This window comes from Macaca fascicularis, chromosome 13, assembly GCF_037993035.2.
Source record: "Macaca fascicularis isolate 582-1 chromosome 13, T2T-MFA8v1.1".
In the NCBI taxonomy this organism is placed as follows: Eukaryota; Metazoa; Chordata; class Mammalia; order Primates; family Cercopithecidae; genus Macaca; species Macaca fascicularis.
The window spans coordinates 18,827,675-18,846,365 of NC_088387.1; the positions used below are offsets into that span (position 1 = coordinate 18,827,675).

General features: G+C 36.6%; 1 protein-coding gene across 10 annotated transcripts in view; it reads right to left on the bottom strand.

The window, feature by feature from the left end:
• ANAPC1 (anaphase promoting complex subunit 1) overlaps positions 1 to 18,691 on the bottom strand; it is a 119,210-nt gene that overhangs the window by 19,016 nt on the left and 81,503 nt on the right. For all 10 annotated transcript variants that reach the window (XM_074011254.1, XM_074011253.1, XM_074011256.1 and 7 more), the window contains 9 exons: positions 17,016 to 17,107; positions 14,918 to 15,052; positions 14,656 to 14,738; positions 13,643 to 13,721; positions 11,922 to 11,996; positions 5,917 to 5,993; positions 5,311 to 5,401; positions 5,155 to 5,208; positions 3,736 to 3,929 (listed from right to left, as the gene is read on the bottom strand). In XM_074011254.1, coding sequence (XP_073867355.1) covers positions 3,736 to 3,929; positions 5,155 to 5,208; positions 5,311 to 5,401; positions 5,917 to 5,993; positions 11,922 to 11,996; positions 13,643 to 13,721; positions 14,656 to 14,738; positions 14,918 to 15,052; positions 17,016 to 17,107 — 880 coding nt within the window. The remainder of the gene's footprint in view (positions 1 to 3,735; positions 3,930 to 5,154; positions 5,209 to 5,310; positions 5,402 to 5,916; positions 5,994 to 11,921; positions 11,997 to 13,642; positions 13,722 to 14,655; positions 14,739 to 14,917; positions 15,053 to 17,015; positions 17,108 to 18,691) is intronic.

Consider the following 18,691-nt stretch of genomic DNA (forward strand, 5'->3'; position numbering starts at 1 on the left):
ATACTTTCAAGGCATTCTTGAGAATCAGGAAACTGGGGTATAGTAAGGCATATTGATAAGAGGCCCTCATAATACAAGAGTGTCAGTGGTGTGAACATTCCACTTTTCATTTAGTCCTTAGGCCATTTCAAGATCATCACTATTTAAAGCCAAAGTAATATCCCATAAATGTTAAATTTCAACCCTTGAAGCAAGGTTTTAACATACAATAGCACAGTAGTGAAGACCATGAATGCAGTCCTAAAAATTATAAATATTGAAGACTCATGTACCAAGTATGCCACCTTCTTATCCAATTTTATTAATATATATGCCTATTTATACAATTATAAATCTCATTTTTAAAAATACAGGATGTTTTAGTTGGTATGTAAACAGGTTTTTTTTTATTTCTGTAAAGCATGAGGATTCCTTTAGAATGACTGACTAAATGGAAAGGCAAAAGTTATCACTAAAAACTTACAGTGACTGTATAAACAACTATTCCTCCAAATACAAATTCTTTTCTCGCCAATATGATACACTTTTAAGATAAAGTTTTATAGACTTTTAAAATATTCTCTTGGTAAAGGGTCTATTAAAATTTTCCTTAAATTACTTTATTGTTGCTCAAATTTAGTATAGCAAACTGGCAAATTAATCTAAAGTCCCAGAGTTTTTCTAAAAAAGTATTTTGAAATAAAGATGGTGTAGGACATCACATAAAACCACTTCTAACTGTTAAATATAAATATTTTTATTACACACAAACATGTACACACATATACCCAAATCTCTTTCCCTGTCTTTTAAAATAATTGGAGTATTAAATAAGAACTTATAATTCATTATATATGCTTATGTATTTAATGGATTAGAGAGAAGAGATTTCAAATTTTAAGCAAAGAAATACATCTATTTTGGCATGTACATGGAATAAGCCATTTTCTTTGTACCATTTTGGTAAACCAAAATTCAAAGGTAAATATTAAGATATTGATGTTAGAAATTTTGGGTAGAAACATAATGGTGTAGCTATGCTAAGTTTAAATGTTGTTAGAGAACATACATGACCATTTAAAAACCAAAAATCACTAGCAAAGCAGTAGCAGAATGGTAGAAAAATCTATTCGATATGAAAGAAGAGCAACGAGAGTCATGCAGTTTGGAACAATGAAAGATGTGGAGTAAGAGACATGGAGAGGCTCATTTTGAAAGGAAAAAAATTTCAAAAATCATAGAATAAAATAAGTAAGAATTTTCATAGTAATATTTCTTTAACCATTATTAATTCTAAACAATTAAAGAAAGACAATTCCACAAAACATGTTGAGAGGAAATGCACACCTTTCTGATCATCTTTACTTTTTGTACTTCTGAAAAGTTGAGTTCCAATGGTGAGCTCAGTCTTAAAGAAGAGGGGAAAATTAGCCTACGTAGACATTGTAGCCATTGATCAAGGTCACACACACTAGAGCTAAATATATGCAGGGGTGTACCATATTCACAGAATGGAAGACAATACTGTAACAGGTTCTAATCTCAGACACATAGAATCTTAACACAGACACATAGAATCAAGGCAATTCTGATCAATATTTTATCAGGTTAGATAGCATGGAACAGACGCCAATATTTATATGAAAATGCAAGGAGCCAAGAGAAAAACACACTTTTGAAGAAGAAAACTCAGGTTGAAGGATTTACTCAACTGGATACCAAGACTCATAAGACAGTATAGTACTGGTGCAAGTACAGAAAAACAGACCAGTAGACCCTAATAGCCCAGAAATAAACACAGGTGTACAGACACTTAACTTATATAATAGAGGTGGTACTGCAGAGCAGTGGAGAAGGATAAACTTTTCAATAGCAGTGGGAAAAAAAACACGGAGAAAAATCCGTACCAGGTAGATTTTAGATCCAAATGTGAATGGAAAAGCTAAAATCTTCTAGAAGATAAAATAGGAGAATATCTCCTTTTCTCTGGGCAAGAAAATATTTCGTAAGCAGGACAAAAAAGTAAAAACTATAAAAGAAAAACACTAATAATTATGTCATCAAAAGACACCACTGAGAGAGTGAAAAGGCAAACAAGCCCTGGGGTGGCAAAGATAACTGCAACAAGCAAAACTGACCAAGGGCTTAGGACATAGTTTAAAGAATCCACAGAAATCAATACAAAGCTAAACCAATGTGGAGCAGTCAACCTCATCACAACAGAAAGTAAAATAGTGGCTGCCAGAGGCTGGTGGGAGGGGCAAACAGGGAGTTGTTAATGGGTATAGTGTCAGTTTTGCAAAACGAAAAATTTCTGGAGATTAGTTGCACAACAATGTGAATATACTTAACACTACTTAATTGCATACTTAAAATTGGATAAATTTTATGTTATGTGTATTTTATCACAAATAAAAATTTTAAAATAAATACAAAAACTGGTAGCAAGAGACTTGGACAGCATAAAAGAGGTTTGCCGTTGGCTATTAAAAGTATAAAATGGTACTCAAGAACATGATTCAGAAATACAGAAATTAAAGCCACCATGAGATCCTGTTATATACCTACTAGTTGGCTAAAACTAAAAAGACTGTAACAATAACAAGGGTTGACAAGGATATGGAACAACTGGAATATCACATCCTGCCCATGAGTATGTAAAATGGTACAAGTGCACTGCAGCACTGATGGTATTATTCACTGAAGGTGAATACACACCTATAACCTATGATCCAATTCCACACAGAGATCTATATACAACAAAATCAAAGACATGTACAACTTTCCCTAACAGCATTGTTCATAACAGCCTCAAACTAGAAGCAAGAAGCACATCCATCAATGGGGGAGATCAATAAAATGTGGTACAATCATACAATGAAATGTAATACAACTTAAATTACAATTACAACTTGAAATACAACTTGTATTACAACTTGAAACTTGTAATACAAGAAACTGAAACTTGAATAACCCATTGCTACACACAACATGAATCTTACAAACATAATGTTGAGCAAAAGTAAAGTGCAAAAGGATGCATCATGCATAATTCAATTTAATTGTCAAAAACAGGCAAAACCAATCTAAGGTGTTATAAGACTAGACAGTGGCTAACTTTGGAGTAAGGAAGATAATAGTGATTGAGAGGGGCGCATGGCAGAAGCAGAGACAGGTGTCATAAGTTGCAAGTGCTATACGGAATCTTGATCTACATGATAACGAAGAGATTTTTCTATGGTAGATAGCTCTTTGACCTGTGCACCTATGATGTGTAGACTTTTCTATGTATGTGTTTTTATTTACTACGGATCATCTAAAGCCAGGGCAGTCTTATAAAGGATGTAGTCAGGAATGACAGCTGTTGGAAAAAGATCAAGAAAGTTGAAAACTAAGAAAATGTCACAGGATCTGTATATGATTTTGTTTGTGACCTTTCTGTGAAAGTAGTTTAGTGGAGCGGTAAAATTTTTAACCAGTTGGGCACAAGCAGTGATGCACCGAAGCACTGAGCACAGAGTATTCTGAGAAATAACAGTGATGCTCAGTGTGTCAGAGAGGAAGGTAAGTCTACTGAGTAGACCATAAGCTGATGGTTAAACTACAAAGAAGCCCATCAAGTGCAATAATGCTGCTAGATAAGCTAAGAGCTAGTCAGAATTGAAATTTTTCATGTATCTTCAAGATTAAAGCAAGTCACCCTTATAGATCTCACCAATGAGATCTTTTCACTGGAAAAAATACATATTCACGTACCTTCCTCCTCCCAAAAATAGAAGTCCAAGGGCCATGTGGTGGGCTAAGTGAAAACCATAGTTCATTTCACCACCCGTTTTCATGTGTAAGAAGCGACAAAGCTGCAAAACCTTTAGGTTTCCCGAGCCAGCCATGACCATGGCGAGAGACAGCAGCACCACGCTCAGACAAGTTTCTAGGTTGTAAGGACCTGTCTGCAAGGTGAAGAGATGACATCACTGTAATGTTGTGTTATATTTCTTTATTATCAGAACTAACTTAGCCATCATAAGAAGACTACAAAAGTTTGGAACTAAAAAAATAATCTGTAAATACAAATATTTTCCCCAATTATGTAAGTTCAACAGAGATAATTTCAAATACTGAATATCAGGAAGACAAAAATCACTTGGAATGTCACACCCAAAGGTAACTGGTGTTAACATTTTGGCTTTTTCTCGGAATTTTCCCTTTATCTACACATATTTTTTCCAAATGAAATGGAGATGTTACTCTACACAATATTTTTAACCTTTTAAATAACCTATTAGAAGCAAGCTTCACGCACAAAAAAGTGGGGGTTTTTTGGTGTTGTTTTTTTTTTTTTTTTTGAGATAGGGTCTCTCACTTTGCCACCCAGACTGAAGTGTAGTGGCACAGTCTCAGCTCACTGCAGCCTCCACTTCCTGGGGTCAAAGGATCCACCTACCTCAGCCTCCCAAGTAGCTGGGACTACGTGTGTGTCACCACACCTGGCTAATTTTTTATTTTTTGTAGAGATGGGGTCTCCCTACGTTGCCCAGACTGATCTCAACCTCCTGGGCTCAAATGATCCTCCCTGCTTCAGCCTCTCAAAGTTGCTAGGATTATAGGAGTGAGCCACTGCACCCAGCCACAAAAAATTCTTGTATAACATAATTTTGGTAGCTCCACTGTATAAGAATGCATATATATGCCATAATCAAATTTAATTAACTACTTTTAGACGTTTTTGATGTTTCTAACTTTTCCATATTATACACAGTGTTGCATAAATCTATGTAGTTTTCACCAGGAAATAAAATATCTTAGTCTTGTCATCAGGGAAGCAATGCCTCAAAAGCAACTGAATCCTTACTAAGTACTAATATTTTTTTAAAAGGCAATTCCCAATATTTAATACTGAGACAGAATTACATGAGGTATGACAATCCATGAACATTATGGCCTTTCTTATTCTCTCGTCACAAGAACTAGATACCTGTGCGTCCTTCCAGTGTAATCATATTCTCACTAATATCCCAAAACAAAAATAAAAAGATGAGCTAATGGTTCTTCAAATCTCTCATTCTACATTCAAACAAACAGCAGCAATATCTGATAACACATAAGTAACTGGATTATCAGTAAATTTTTTTCAAGTTTAATTTTATTCCCAAGGAGAACGATAAAAATACTTACAACAGAAGCATTAGGTGCAGACAAATAAGTCATAAAATCTTTTGCAAATTTATGCTAGAAAAACAAAAGAAAAAATTCAAAGTTAAAAGAAGATCTTAAGGCTTTGTTAAAACAAAACAAAAAAAAAAGAATACAGTAAACTAAAATACTTCTTACCAAACAGTTAAATGCTGATAAGTTTTCTGAGCCAGCAAATCGAAAACCCAGAGACAAACAGGCTCCTGCAATTATGTAGACATGTGCTTGCCTGAAAACAGGTGACAAGAAATTTAAGTCATTATTTTACTTTAAAATTAACTTGAAATAAGTAACAATAATATTCCAGTTCTCTAAGTTAGTTTACATCTTTCTGGGAATGATCAAGTGTGCCTCTACTCAGTCAGCAGATTTCTTTTTTTTTTTTTTTCCAGATTTTTTTTTTTTTCAGAAGCATCGGGTCACCCTTACTTGTGAAGTTTGCCCCTTGCCTACAGTTTCATATGCAGCAAAAACAATTTTTAAAATTGTTGCCAATTTGTTTTAATGGAGAGGATAAAAGAGAAATACATACAAGTTAAATCTCCAATATTACTTTTTGAGGGCAAGAGCTCTATACTTCAGAGAGCTTTAACCAACGTCATGAACATCTGATAAAAAAATGGTTAGAAACGCCTGGGATTCAGAATTACTTAAATCAAGGACAATATGACTCCTACATAGTATATTTCAATTTATTTATCTGATAGATGCTAGGATAGATAATTTGCATTATACATCACTTACGACAAAGTTTCCAAATTCAAATCCTCTGAGCAAGGCAATTCGATTTCACTGAGAGAGATACTATTTTCTCTTATAATCTGTCAATATAGAAAGCAAGAATACTTAGATATCAACGTTCTCATTGCAAATATTTAATAATCTGAAGAATAACACACAGCTTATCATGGCTATATTTATATAAAGTAAGCTTTACCAAACCATTTCACTCAAAAGCCTGTATTTTAACCACATTGAACGCAATCAAATTTCAAATCTAAGATGGGCTAAGTAAGAATAATAATTAAGGCTGGGTGCGGCGGCTCACACCTGTAATCCCAGCACTTTGGGAAGCCTAGGCAGGCGGATCACCAGGTCAGGAGTTTGAGACCAATCTGACCAACATGATGAAACCCCGTCTCAACTAAAAATACAAAAATTAGCCAGGCGTGGTGGTGCACGCCTGTAATTCCAGCTACTCAGGAGGCTGAGGCAGGAGAATCGCTTGAACCAGGGAGGCGGAGGTTGCAGTGAGCAGAGATTGCACCACTGCACTCCAGCCTGGGCAATAGAGTGAGACTCCATCTCAAAAAAAAAAAAAAAAGAAGAAGAAGAATTAAATAGGGCTAAACAAATATAAACAGGAAGACGTTAGTATATTCTGAATCAATAACACTGTCATAATATTGCACACCAGTCAACTGAAATACAAAGATGATGGCTTTAGAATTGGGGCAGGGGTGAGGGGAAGAAGTGGGAAAAGAGAAATAGGAAAGAACTCTAATCAGATGTATTCTTCTTTACAGGAGGTTTCCAGCATTAAGCCAACATACCTACCACAGGTGAAGTTATTCACTAGGCTAATTACCCAAGCTAAGCTAAACTGTCAATGTGTTTATCAGCTATGTTACAACTATTGTTTAGAAAAGACATCCTATTCCTTTTAGTATAGGTAATGAACAACTTATCAAAAAACATATACAGAATATCTAGCTGTAACAACCAAGAACAGATCTGATCCTTTTCTCCTAAAAGAAAAAAAGCCAAAAAAGACAAAGCTATATATTTGCTAAATATATGAATGCATTTCAGATTTATTCATTTAATCTTTTGAGATTTCTTAGATTTCTTAACATTTCAGGATGTTTTCTTCAATACAACAATAAATATTGGCCGAACGCAGTGGCTCACATCTGTAATCCCAGCACTTTGGGAGGCCAAGGTAGGCAGATCACTTGAAGTCTAGAGTTCGAGACCTGCCTGGCCAACATGGTGAAACCCCGTTTCTACTGAAAAAAAAAAAAAAAATTAGCTGGGCCTGTAATCCCAGCTACTCAGGAGGCTGAGGCACGAGAATCGCTTGAGCCCAGTAAGTGGAGGTTGCAGGGAGCCTAGATCGCACCACTGCACTCCAGTCTGGGAAACAGAGTGAGACACTGTCTCAGTCAAAAATAAATAAATAAATAAAATAAAGTAAAAAAATATTCAGAAGGCACTTACAATACAGTCTTCTTAGGTACTGAATATCACCAAATCAAAGACTTAAAATATCTTTCCTCTTTTTTTTTTTTCGCCTTGAGACAGGGTCTCCCTCTGTCACTGTACTCCCTCTGGAGCACAGTGGTGCAATCACAGCTCACTGCAGCCCTACCTCCCAGACCCAAGCAATCCTCCCATCTCAGCTTCCCAAGTAGCTAGGACTACAGGTGCACACCACCATGCTTGGCTAATTTTCGTATTTTTTTGTAGAGATGGGATCTCACTATATTGCCCAGGCTGGTCTTGAACTCCCAGGCTTAAGCAATCCACCCTCCTTGGCCTCCCCAAGTGCTAGGATTATAGGCGTGAGTCACCACACCCTATCTGTAAAGTTTTTTATGAAAGAAAAATTGCTATGAAGATGCTAGTTGTTATTTTACATATGCCCTAAGTTCAAACAGACAAGCGGTTTACAAAGCGACCTTTCATTAAAAAAAAAAAAAATCCTCCTTTTAACGCTAGGTGGCTCACTACAAGGAACCCTGCTCCAGAATCCATGTAGCTCCAGATGAGAACCCAAAGAAAAGTGGAGGCTGATAGGAAATATCAAGGAGGAGAACTGTGAAATTGTTCTCTCTCCTATTTGTAGTATCCCTGTTGTAATAAAGATCAAATATAACATTATAAAGTCTGAAGTAAAAAAATTTAGTATAGATTATTCTATACTAAAAGTCCAAAAACCATATTTTCATAAAAACGAAAAACGACCACTGTTTTTTGTGGGTTTTTTTTGTTTGTTTGTTTGTTTGTTTTTTTTAAGTAGAGACAGGGTTTCGCCACATTGGCCAGGCTGGTCTCGAACTCCTGGCCTCAAGTGACGTGCCCACGTTGGCTTCCCAAAGTGCTGGGATTACAGGCATGAGCCACCACACCAGGCCACAAAAAAGACCACTCTCTGACATGAATTTATACTTTCCACTTTGGAATTACAGTTACTTGTATACGTGTTTAATCTCAGTAAGCCAAACCTAGTACATTTAATAAAGTTTTTTGAGAACACTCTACATGTCTGGTGTATCTTTAATGTATTACAGAACTTAGCATGTGCCTTGCATTTACAGAGGATTAATGAGTATGTGCTGAATGAAGGAGTGAAAGAAAAAGCATTTCATCCTACAATATACATTTTAAAGAGCACTTTCCAACCAACTAAAAGCTCTGACATCTGAATAGGCTAGCAGTTAAAATTATGGTAACAAATGAGCGAGTCATTTAAAACAATTCTTCCTCACCTCTTTCATATCAGTGATTAACAAAACTGGAAGAACTAAACAAATAAAAACAAACCTAGGAGTTCTACTTCCTCAAATAATAGATGAATAAACTCCTATCGGGTCCAACTCATACAACAAGTATAAACCCTAGACAAAATATAAAATCCAAACTATATGGCAGGAGTCAGTAAACTATTTCTAAAAGGGTCAAATAGTAAATATCAGCAACTACTGATCCATGCATTTGTAACAAAAAACTGCTACAGACAGTAAGTAAACAAATGGGCATGGCCATATTCCAATTAAATTTTCTTTCTAAAAATCAGGTGGGCTTAATTCACCAACTCCTGACTCAAGGCACTGGAGTGAGAACAAAAGCAAGCAGATTCTAAAGGGGAGAGTTGATTCATGGAAGAGAGGAACACCACTAGGTACATTTTCCTTTCCATGGTTTCCGAGTTCTGAAAGCAGGTCTGTCTGGGCCAAGAAAGATGACAAAAGCTACAATTAAAAGCTCACAACCTTCTTGGCCTTAACAACCAGGATACGGGAAAATACCACACCCATTGGGAGGTGAGGACAGAATACTACAAAGGAGACAGCCACAGAGACAGGGCCCCAAGCTCTGTGTATATAAATTCTGTGCAAATGTCTGCCTGATCCATGAACAATGTGTGCACAGGGCAGACTCCAACAGCCCACAGGATAAAGACGTGCACCGAGATTAGAGCTAGCAACCAAGAGAGAGTGACAATCTGATTCCAAGTAAATTAATTGGTTGCTTTAAAACAAAATGTATATATCTGGGTTTACTGTGCCTGAACTACAAACAACGTGGTTTAAGCTAACACACATTCTCCTGAGAATCTGGAACTTCAGTACATGCAAGGCAGAGGGTACCTTACCTACATGTCAGGTCCCAATTAAAAACTTGGGCACTGAGTCTCTGATGAGCTTCCCTGGTAGACAACCTCAACCTGTACCTCATATCATAATCAAAATTACTTTGAAATGAATTATGTAAGTATACATAAAAACTAAAACTTTGGAGGCTTTTAGAGAGAAGTAGAAGAGATTATCTTCATGATGGGGTTAGACAAATGGTTTTTTTATAGGAATACAGAATAACTATAAAAGAAAAAACTGACAAATCAGATATTATTTAACATTGTAAAATCTTCTGCTCATCAAAACTATTTCTAAGAAAATGAATATGCAAGCCACAGACTGGGAGGGATATTTGCAAAAGAAATCTGACAAAGAACAGGTTTCCAGAATGCATAAAAAACTCCAGCAACGCAGTAATAAAAATACAAAATTTTTAAAAAAATAAGCAAAGGACATGCACAGACACTTCACAAAAAGAGAGATGGAGGACCAATAAACCAACGAAAAAGTTATCAACATCAATAGCCAGCAGAGAAATGCAAATTTAAACGAGATATCATTACATATTCATCAGCAGCACTAAAATTTAAGAAACTAACATCACTACATATCAGTGAGATGTGCAACAGCCAACACTCTCAAACACTGCTGGTCAATGTGTCAAATGGTACAGCCGCTTTGGGAAAAGATGTATTAGTTCTACCCTATGCCTCAGTCATTCCAACCCTACCTAACAGGGTCGCAAATGGAATACACAGGTTGAGGATCCCTAATCTGAAAATCCAAAATCCAAAACGCTCAAAATCCGAACCTTTTTGAACATTAACATGATGCCCAAAGGAAATGCTCATTGGAGTATTTCGGACGTCAGAGTTTCAGATTAGGGATGCTCAACCAGTAAGTATAATTTCAAGTATTCCAAAATTCAACAACGCTTCTGGTCCCAACCATTTCAGATAAGAAATACTCAATCTGTATCACCTAATAATAAAAACGAGAATGAACTAAATATACTCAATATCTTGAAAACGCTGAAAGAAGTCTTATACAAAAGGGTATATGCTATATGTGACTTCATTAATATAAAGTTCTACATCAGGAAATTAATACATTTTTGGGGAAAAACAAAATTCATATTGGTTACCCTGGGGGTAGGGGTGAACGCACAAAGGGGAAAGGGGCACAAGGGACAGAGGCTGGTTTCCACAGGCCTATGTGTTAGTCAAATCTTATTCAATAGGATACTTAAAATTGGTGCATTTCACAATATATAAATTTTATCTTAAAAGGAAAAAATGTAAATATCAATTACAGTATGGTACAATTTCAGGATGGAGTACATTACTGTTTGGAACTAACATTGAAATTCATCAAAAAATGTTGGATTAGGTAGAGGAACAGATAAGTGGATAAGTGATTAAACATGTTTATACCATAAAATATTATTGTAGAGTCTATTGGTGATGTGGATGTTCATATAAACTTCTTTCAACCTTTGAGATTTTTCTTCTGAAAATACTGAAAGAAACAATCTACATAAAGAAACTGAGACCACTGGGCATGGACAGTTGACTAAGGGCAGTGGTTAGTTACAATATTCAATTTTGAGTTTTTACCAAAAAAATCCGTTTATTTTTAACTAGTATACTTGGCTTATCGAATAAACATGATATAAAGTAATTAAAAGAGTTATTATATTAGGAGATCTAAAATTGTCATGAAGTAAAATAGCATCTTAGAAATGTGTATTTAGGCCAGGCATGGTGGCTCACACCTGTAATCCCAGCACTTTGGGAGGCCAAGGAGGGCGGATCACAAGGTCAGGATATCGAGACCATCCTGGCTAACATGGTGAAACCCTGTCTCTACTAAAAATACAAAAAATTAGCTGGACGTGGTGGCGGGCGCCTGTAGTCCCAGCTACTCGGAGGCTGAGGCAGGAGAATGGCAGGAACCCGGGAGGCGGAGCTTGCAGTGAGCCGAGATCGCACCACTGCACTCCAGCCTGGGCAACGGAGTGACACTCCATCTCAAAAAAAAAAAATTAAAAGAAATGTGTATTTAATTATGATAAAAATATCAAGAACACTTTTTTAGAGTATTTTGGCAAACGTTTAGTTTTTTTCTTTCATTTTTTAACTGCCACACAACACTGATACTCATATTTAATTTTTAAAAACTACAATTTCTAGGGACCTGAGGCTAAAAGAGAAGACTGTGGTCTGTGCAGCACAGAATCTTAAAATGAAAGTTCTTAGGTCTTTAAGAAGTATCCTGATGATCAATATTGCCTTCATAAGAAAAAATATTTTACAGAATTTTGAAAAATCCCATAAGATATCATAATTTTATGCTACTAAAGATATGATATTCATTGTATGTACTTACTTGAGGAACATTGCTGTCAACCCACTTGGAATTTGGTAAAATATCATCCCACAAAATCAGGCATCGAGCAAGTGTCTTAAAAATGCAACAGAGATAAAATTAATTAGAGCAGGTAAAGTTCACAGACTTTATAACAATGATAATAACAAACAGAACAATTTAAGAATCAGTTCCCGACTGATGAGAATTTTGAAAAATAAGTATATGCAAATACAGGAAAAATAAGTATATGCAAATGCTTAGGGCACTAAGCATCAGTGCCCTAATGCTTACAGGCACTAATAAACCTATTGTAAGTCGAAAATACCTTAAGCTGAAAATACATTTAGGCCAGGCTCAGTGGCTCATGCCTGTAAACCTAGCACTTTGGGAGACCATGGCGGGCAGATCACTGAAGGTCAGGAGTTCGAGACCAGCCTTGCCAACATGGTGAAACCCCATCTCTACTAAAAATACAAAAATTAGCCGAGCATGGTGGCACATGCCAGTAGTCCCAGCTACTCAGGAGGCTGAGGCACAAGAATAGCTTGAACCCAGGAGGCGAAGGTTGCAGTGAGCCAAGATGGTGTCACTGCACTCCAGCCTGGGCAACAGAGCGAGACTCCATCTTATTAAAAAAAAAAGAAAAAAAAAAAAAGGAAAAAGAAAACACATTTAATACACCTTGCCTGCCAAACATCACAGCTCGACCTAGCCTATCTTAAACATGCTCCGAACACTCACATTAGCCTATAATTGAGTGAAATTACTATAAATTCTCAAAGTAAACTGTGGAGGATGGGTCGTTTACCCTCACGACTGCATGGCTGACTGGGAGCTGCAGCTTGCTGCCGTTACCCAACACCAGGAGAGCGTCATACCGCCAGGAGTACAAGAAAAAATTAAAATTCAAAATTGGAAATACAGTTTCTACTGAATGAGTACCACTTTCACACTATGGTTAAGTTAAAAATCCTAAGTTGGGAACCATCTGTAGTATCAACCTAAACTACTCATTAAAATAAAGATTTAAATTTTAACAAAGAAAAACTAAAATTGAGTTGAACATCATCAAAGTTTAGAGGGCTTGGGGGGTACTTTTTAAAACGTACTCTGGAAAAGAAAAAAAATCACAAAGGAAAGAATCATAGCTCTATCTACATCATAATTTAAAAGCTTCCATATGCTCATTTTAAACATCAGAAAAAAAAGAATTAGAGGGAAAATTTTAGACAATTAAGTCAAATTGTTATTTTCTTTAGATTCAACCTTAACAGTATTATTACATCCCTGATAGTAATCCAAAAATGTAAAATAAAGCAGTAAAAAAGTCCTCATCATTTGTTGCTTTTTAGGAAGTTTTGAATGATAATGTGAGAAAGTGAAACATCACTCCAAGTATTATATATCAATGTGGTTACCTTTCTTGGGATTCCCAAAGTCCTATTTGCGAAATTTCAAATGAACACTGCCAATTAGATATGCATGACAAATTAAAAATAAAAGGCTCTCTTGTAAAGACATTTGTGTTTGCTATTTATTCATTTATTCATTCATTCATGGAGACCAGCCTATGTTGCCCAGGCTGGTCTCAAACTCCTGGGCTCAAGCAATCCTCCTGTCTCAACCTTCTGAAGTGCTGGGATTACAGGCATAAGCCACTGTGCCCGGCTTACAAGCTAAGTTTAAGAACCATAAACAGACTTCTCATGTTAACACAAATGAAAAATGACAAAGCATACCCTAAGCAAGAGAAATTCCGGCTTCACGAAGTCCAACAAATACATGGTGTCAGGGGCTCGCAGCCAATCCGCAATAGATCTGGTGGTGGAGGAAAACAGTAAGGGACACTGCTCAAGTAGAGAGCAAGACAATCAAGAATCTCAAGATCTGTTTCAAAACATTTCTTCCCACTCCACTACTGCTCTACACATTTTTCACAATACTTTACACCTTCTAACGTAATAGTTATTATAGATGTACATGTATGTCTTACTATAACATAAGCTCCATGAGGGCAGATATTTTTAGTTTTGCTCAATGAAATATCCCCAGTGCCAAGGAAGCACTGCCCTACACATTCATCCAAACAGTAAATGATAAATACCTATTTTTAAACACTTCGTTAATTCTGCACACATTTACTTTTTCTAAAGGGAAAAATGTAGAACACTGAAAAGTTCCTTGAATCTTAGAACTTTTTTTAATTAGTAGACTTAATACATGGCATAATGTCCTGTACTCAACTTACTCTTCTATGCAAAGTGTAAGCATAAATGCCAAAGGTCTACTTTCAAGCGTCAGCACTAATATAGCAAGTTGGGAAAGTAGATGGTTTGGTAATTACAAAAGCTCTTGAAGTAGGCAAAAACCATTGTTTTACAGGTAACCAAGATCAGACTAATGATAAGTACTTCTGACTTAACCAGTCCTCACAGCAATATGCTAAACTGATGAAAACAAACAGGGGCATTGTTTGGGTATTACTGACATCAACTACAAAACAGAAATGAACAGAAATTGAAAACTATATTGTCAAATACCATTAAAATAGCCAAATATATTATTTCTAGGTAAAATCTTTATAACTTCAAATATTGCAAGTTTTCCTCCAAAAACTTACAGTATTTGAAAGGAAAATCAGCTTAATCCAGTACAGGAGAAATAAACACATGAGATAACTGAATTTTACAACCAAGGTGAGAGAGGATATCACACTATCATGGCGGAAGGAAGGGTGGGTGGGTAGAAATACCTGTTATTGGTTTTCAAGTAGATCATAGCCAAAGCTAGAGTAGCACCTGGACAAGTCACATCCACATTTATGGTATCTCCCTCCTATTGAAAGAAGAGTTTATGCATGTAAAAGAGCTCTGAATTATTATAAAATTCCTCTGAATACTAGACTAGCTATGCTTAAAAATAACATATTTACCAGTGTTAGTATGAACACTAGTATTTCCCAATTAACTTCCTAGCTTCCAGACTTTTGATCTGTCACTTTGATGTGTACTTACTTTGATTTGATAACTTGGCGATTTATGTTTCTCCCTATGCATTCCTGTTTGAAAGCGCCTATGTCCTCCAACCATGTACTGATAGAGCTGCTCAGGCACATTGAGATCAGACATACCTATCAAATTGCTGCCATGCTGGAAAAGACGGTAACAGACAAGTCAAAAAAAATCTTATGGAGGAAGATCCACAACATATACCCATAACTATAAAAATGAATTAACTTACCTCAAAGCAGGTTATTTCAGGTTTTGGGTTTTTTTATTTCCAATTTAAAGCAAACATTAATCATGAGTTAATAAATCATGAGTTATTAATGTTTAATAATTCTCACAAAAGTTTTAATACATGAATGTTCAACTTTAAGTACTGTCTTAAAATACGTAAGAGCTTTAGAGTTAGTTACATTTAACAATAAAGAAAAATATTAGTTATATAATTGAAACCTGAACTGTAAATACCTGAATACTTTCATTATTGTACGTAAGAATTTTTCCAACAACAATAACTATGATAATGATAGTAATTTATTGAATGTATGCTCTGGGTCAGGTACTATTCTGTGTGTTTAACATGAATGAACAGCCATATCAAATAGCTACTATTAAAACCCCATTTTATAAATAAGGAAAGTGTGGCATAGAGGGATTAAGCCCAAGGTTATACAGCTATTATAGTAAGTTGCAGGGCTACATATAAAACATGGCCATCAACAATCCATGAAGCTGATCAAGCAATAGACAATAATGTAGTTAAATGACTTGACTCACTAGTTAGGACCAGAATTCAAGTTGGAATTCCTGTGTGATTACTTTTTTTTTTTGAGAGAGTCTCGCTCTGTCGCCCAGGCTGGAGTGCAGTGGCATGATCATGACTCACTGCAAGCTCCGCCTCCTGGATTCCCATCATTCTCCTGCCTCAGCCTCCCAAGTAGCTGGAACTACAGGTGCCCGCCACCATGCCTGGCTAATTTTTTTATATTTTTAGTAGAGACAGGGTTTCACTGTGTTAGCCAGGATGGTCTCGAACTCCTGACCTCGTGATCCACCCGCCTCGGCTTCCCAAAGTGCCTGGATTACAGGTGTGAGCCACCACACCCAGCCAATTCTTTTCCATTATACTACCAGCCTCTTTAGCTCATGTGCCAGTGTGAATTCAAGGCCCCAACAGATGGTCAACCACAGGGTGGATTTTCAGAACACACATGAGAAAAAATTCCTTCCACTATAACTTTTTTTTTCTTTTGAGATGGAGTCTCGCTCTTGTTGTCCAGGCTGGAGTGCAATGGTGCGATCTCGGCTCACCGCAACCTCTGCCTCCTGTGTTCAAGTGATTGTCCTGCCTCAGCCTCCTGAGTAGCTGGGATTACAGGCATGTGTCACCACACCCGGCTCATTTTGTATTTTTAGTAGAGACAGGGTTTCCCCATGTTGGTCAGGTTGGTCTCAAACTGCCGATCTCAGGTGACCTGACTGCCTCGGCCTTATAACTTTCTTTATATCATTTAGTTTGACCATAACAATGTATTGGTGGTTTTTTAAGGGGAACCACATTTCAAGTGAAACAATCATTTAATGAAATGTTTCTGGTAATTCTGTACACATCTCTTGGATGCAGTTAAAGACGGGTCAATCTGATATTGCATTCTGTCACAAGGAAGATGTTACTGGGAAACATTCTGGGATACACAGTGAACACCACCATGGCAAAAGGGGGTTAGGGTTTGTTTCAGGCAGCTACTATAGACTCTTAAGGCTCCCGATCATATACGTTTTCACTGTTTTCTGTTTTCAATCATAGTGGGCTGTCACTTATTCATTGTATGTCTTGAACACTTGGGAAAAAAAAAAAAAACTTCATTCCCTTTAGTTTGTTCATGAACACTGTAAGCTGGAGGAAAATAAATCTTAAAGTCTCACTCTTGACCACAGTTTCTCTCCATTTGCAAATCTGGTACTTTGAAAAATATCCAAAAAGACAAGAGAGCTGGGCAGCATTAAGTCATAGTAAGGGACAGTATTCAGGTTTAGGTGTCAAGGTTATTTGTTTCAACATGTAGATGTCCTAACTGAAGCATGGGAAGGCACAGACTATGCTTACCCCCAAGCAGACCATGCCCAGGGCCAAGCCAGCAGCTAAGGAGTATGACTCTCTGTCAGTGCAGTATTCCATTTCAGGACCAGGAGGCCGTCCTGTAAAAAGAAAAGCGACACAGTTCAAACTAGCCTCTCAAAATCGCAACTCATAAAAATCTTAGAATTAACTTTCTAGCAAGTTGCACTGGCGATACGAATGGAATATAACTCCATTCAGAAAGTTATGACACTATGGTGTCCACAAATGTAGGTTTACCTACCTAAAAAAAAAAAAAAGGGCCCAAAATAGTTTTTGTTTTGCCAATTTAAGTCTTTATAAGCAATGATATTCAAATACTATGAAACTTTGAGTCTTACCAAAAAAAATTACCAAGTAATAGAAAACATTTTTAAAGGGAAGAGTATTCCAAAAAAAAGTTTTATTTTTTTAAAAAACATCTCGGCTGGGTGTGCTGGCTCATGCCTGTAATCCCGGCACTTCGGCAAGCCGAGGCAGGTGGATCACTTGAGGTCAGGAGTTCGAGATCAGCCTGGCCAACATGGTGAAACCATGTCTCTACTAAAAATACAAAAATTAGCCAGGGTGGCAGGTGCCTATAATCCCAGCTACTCGGGGGGCTGAGGCAGAAGAATCACTTGAACCCGGGAGGCAGAGGTTGCAGTGAGCCGAAATCAGGTCACTGCACTCCAGTCTGGGCGACAGAGTGAGACAGCATCGCAACAACAGCTACAACAAAATATCTTACATTTTGCTTTCATTACTTTCAAATTCACTCATCACATGTGGCGAAACATGTTCAAATGATGATAATGAATAAGGATGTCACTTGCTTATATTATTGTTGAATATTATGTTTCAACATTTATTTCGAGTCTATATAATAATGAGCCCTACTATGGCAGAATTTCTGTGCATTGATCTCAGAAGTCTGACTGGATATAAAATTCATACTTTTAAAAAGCACCCTATAACCCTAATGCTACCTTGTTGAAAATGACAAAATGTACTATGTATTAAAACCCTTCCCTCTGAAAAAAATTTTCACACTCCTGAAATTTTATCCCGATAGGAAAAAAATGCAATTAAAAAAAAAAAAGAAAAAAGGCTGGGCGTGGTGGCCCTTGCCTATAATCCCAGCACTTAGGGAGGCCAAGACAGGAGGATTACTTGAGGTCAGGAGTTTAAGACAAGTCTGGCCGACATGGAGAAATCTCATCTCTACTAAAACTACGAAAGTAGCCAGGCATGCCGGCAGACACATGTAATCCCAGCTACTTGGTAGGCTGAGGCATGAGAATTGCTTGAACCCTGGAGGCAGAGGCTGCAGTGAGCTGAGATCACGCCACTGCACTCCAGCCTGGGCGACAGAGCACGACTCTGTCTCAAAATAAATAAATAAATAAATAAATAAATAAATAAATAAATAAAATTAAAGAAAAAAAAAATCACACAAAGGTAATCAGTGTAATGTTTATACATAACAACAAAGGATTATTAAAACAATCTAAAAAGTTCTAAAAGTTAACCAAAAAAAGCATTTTACAGACCATCAACTCAATGAGTATTATACAAAATTTGTTTTAAAAACCACTTATAACAATGATCTATACAAACAGAATTTTTAATGTACATTCTGAGAGTAATCCTATAAAAAGGCACATACATATGAATTAAAGATG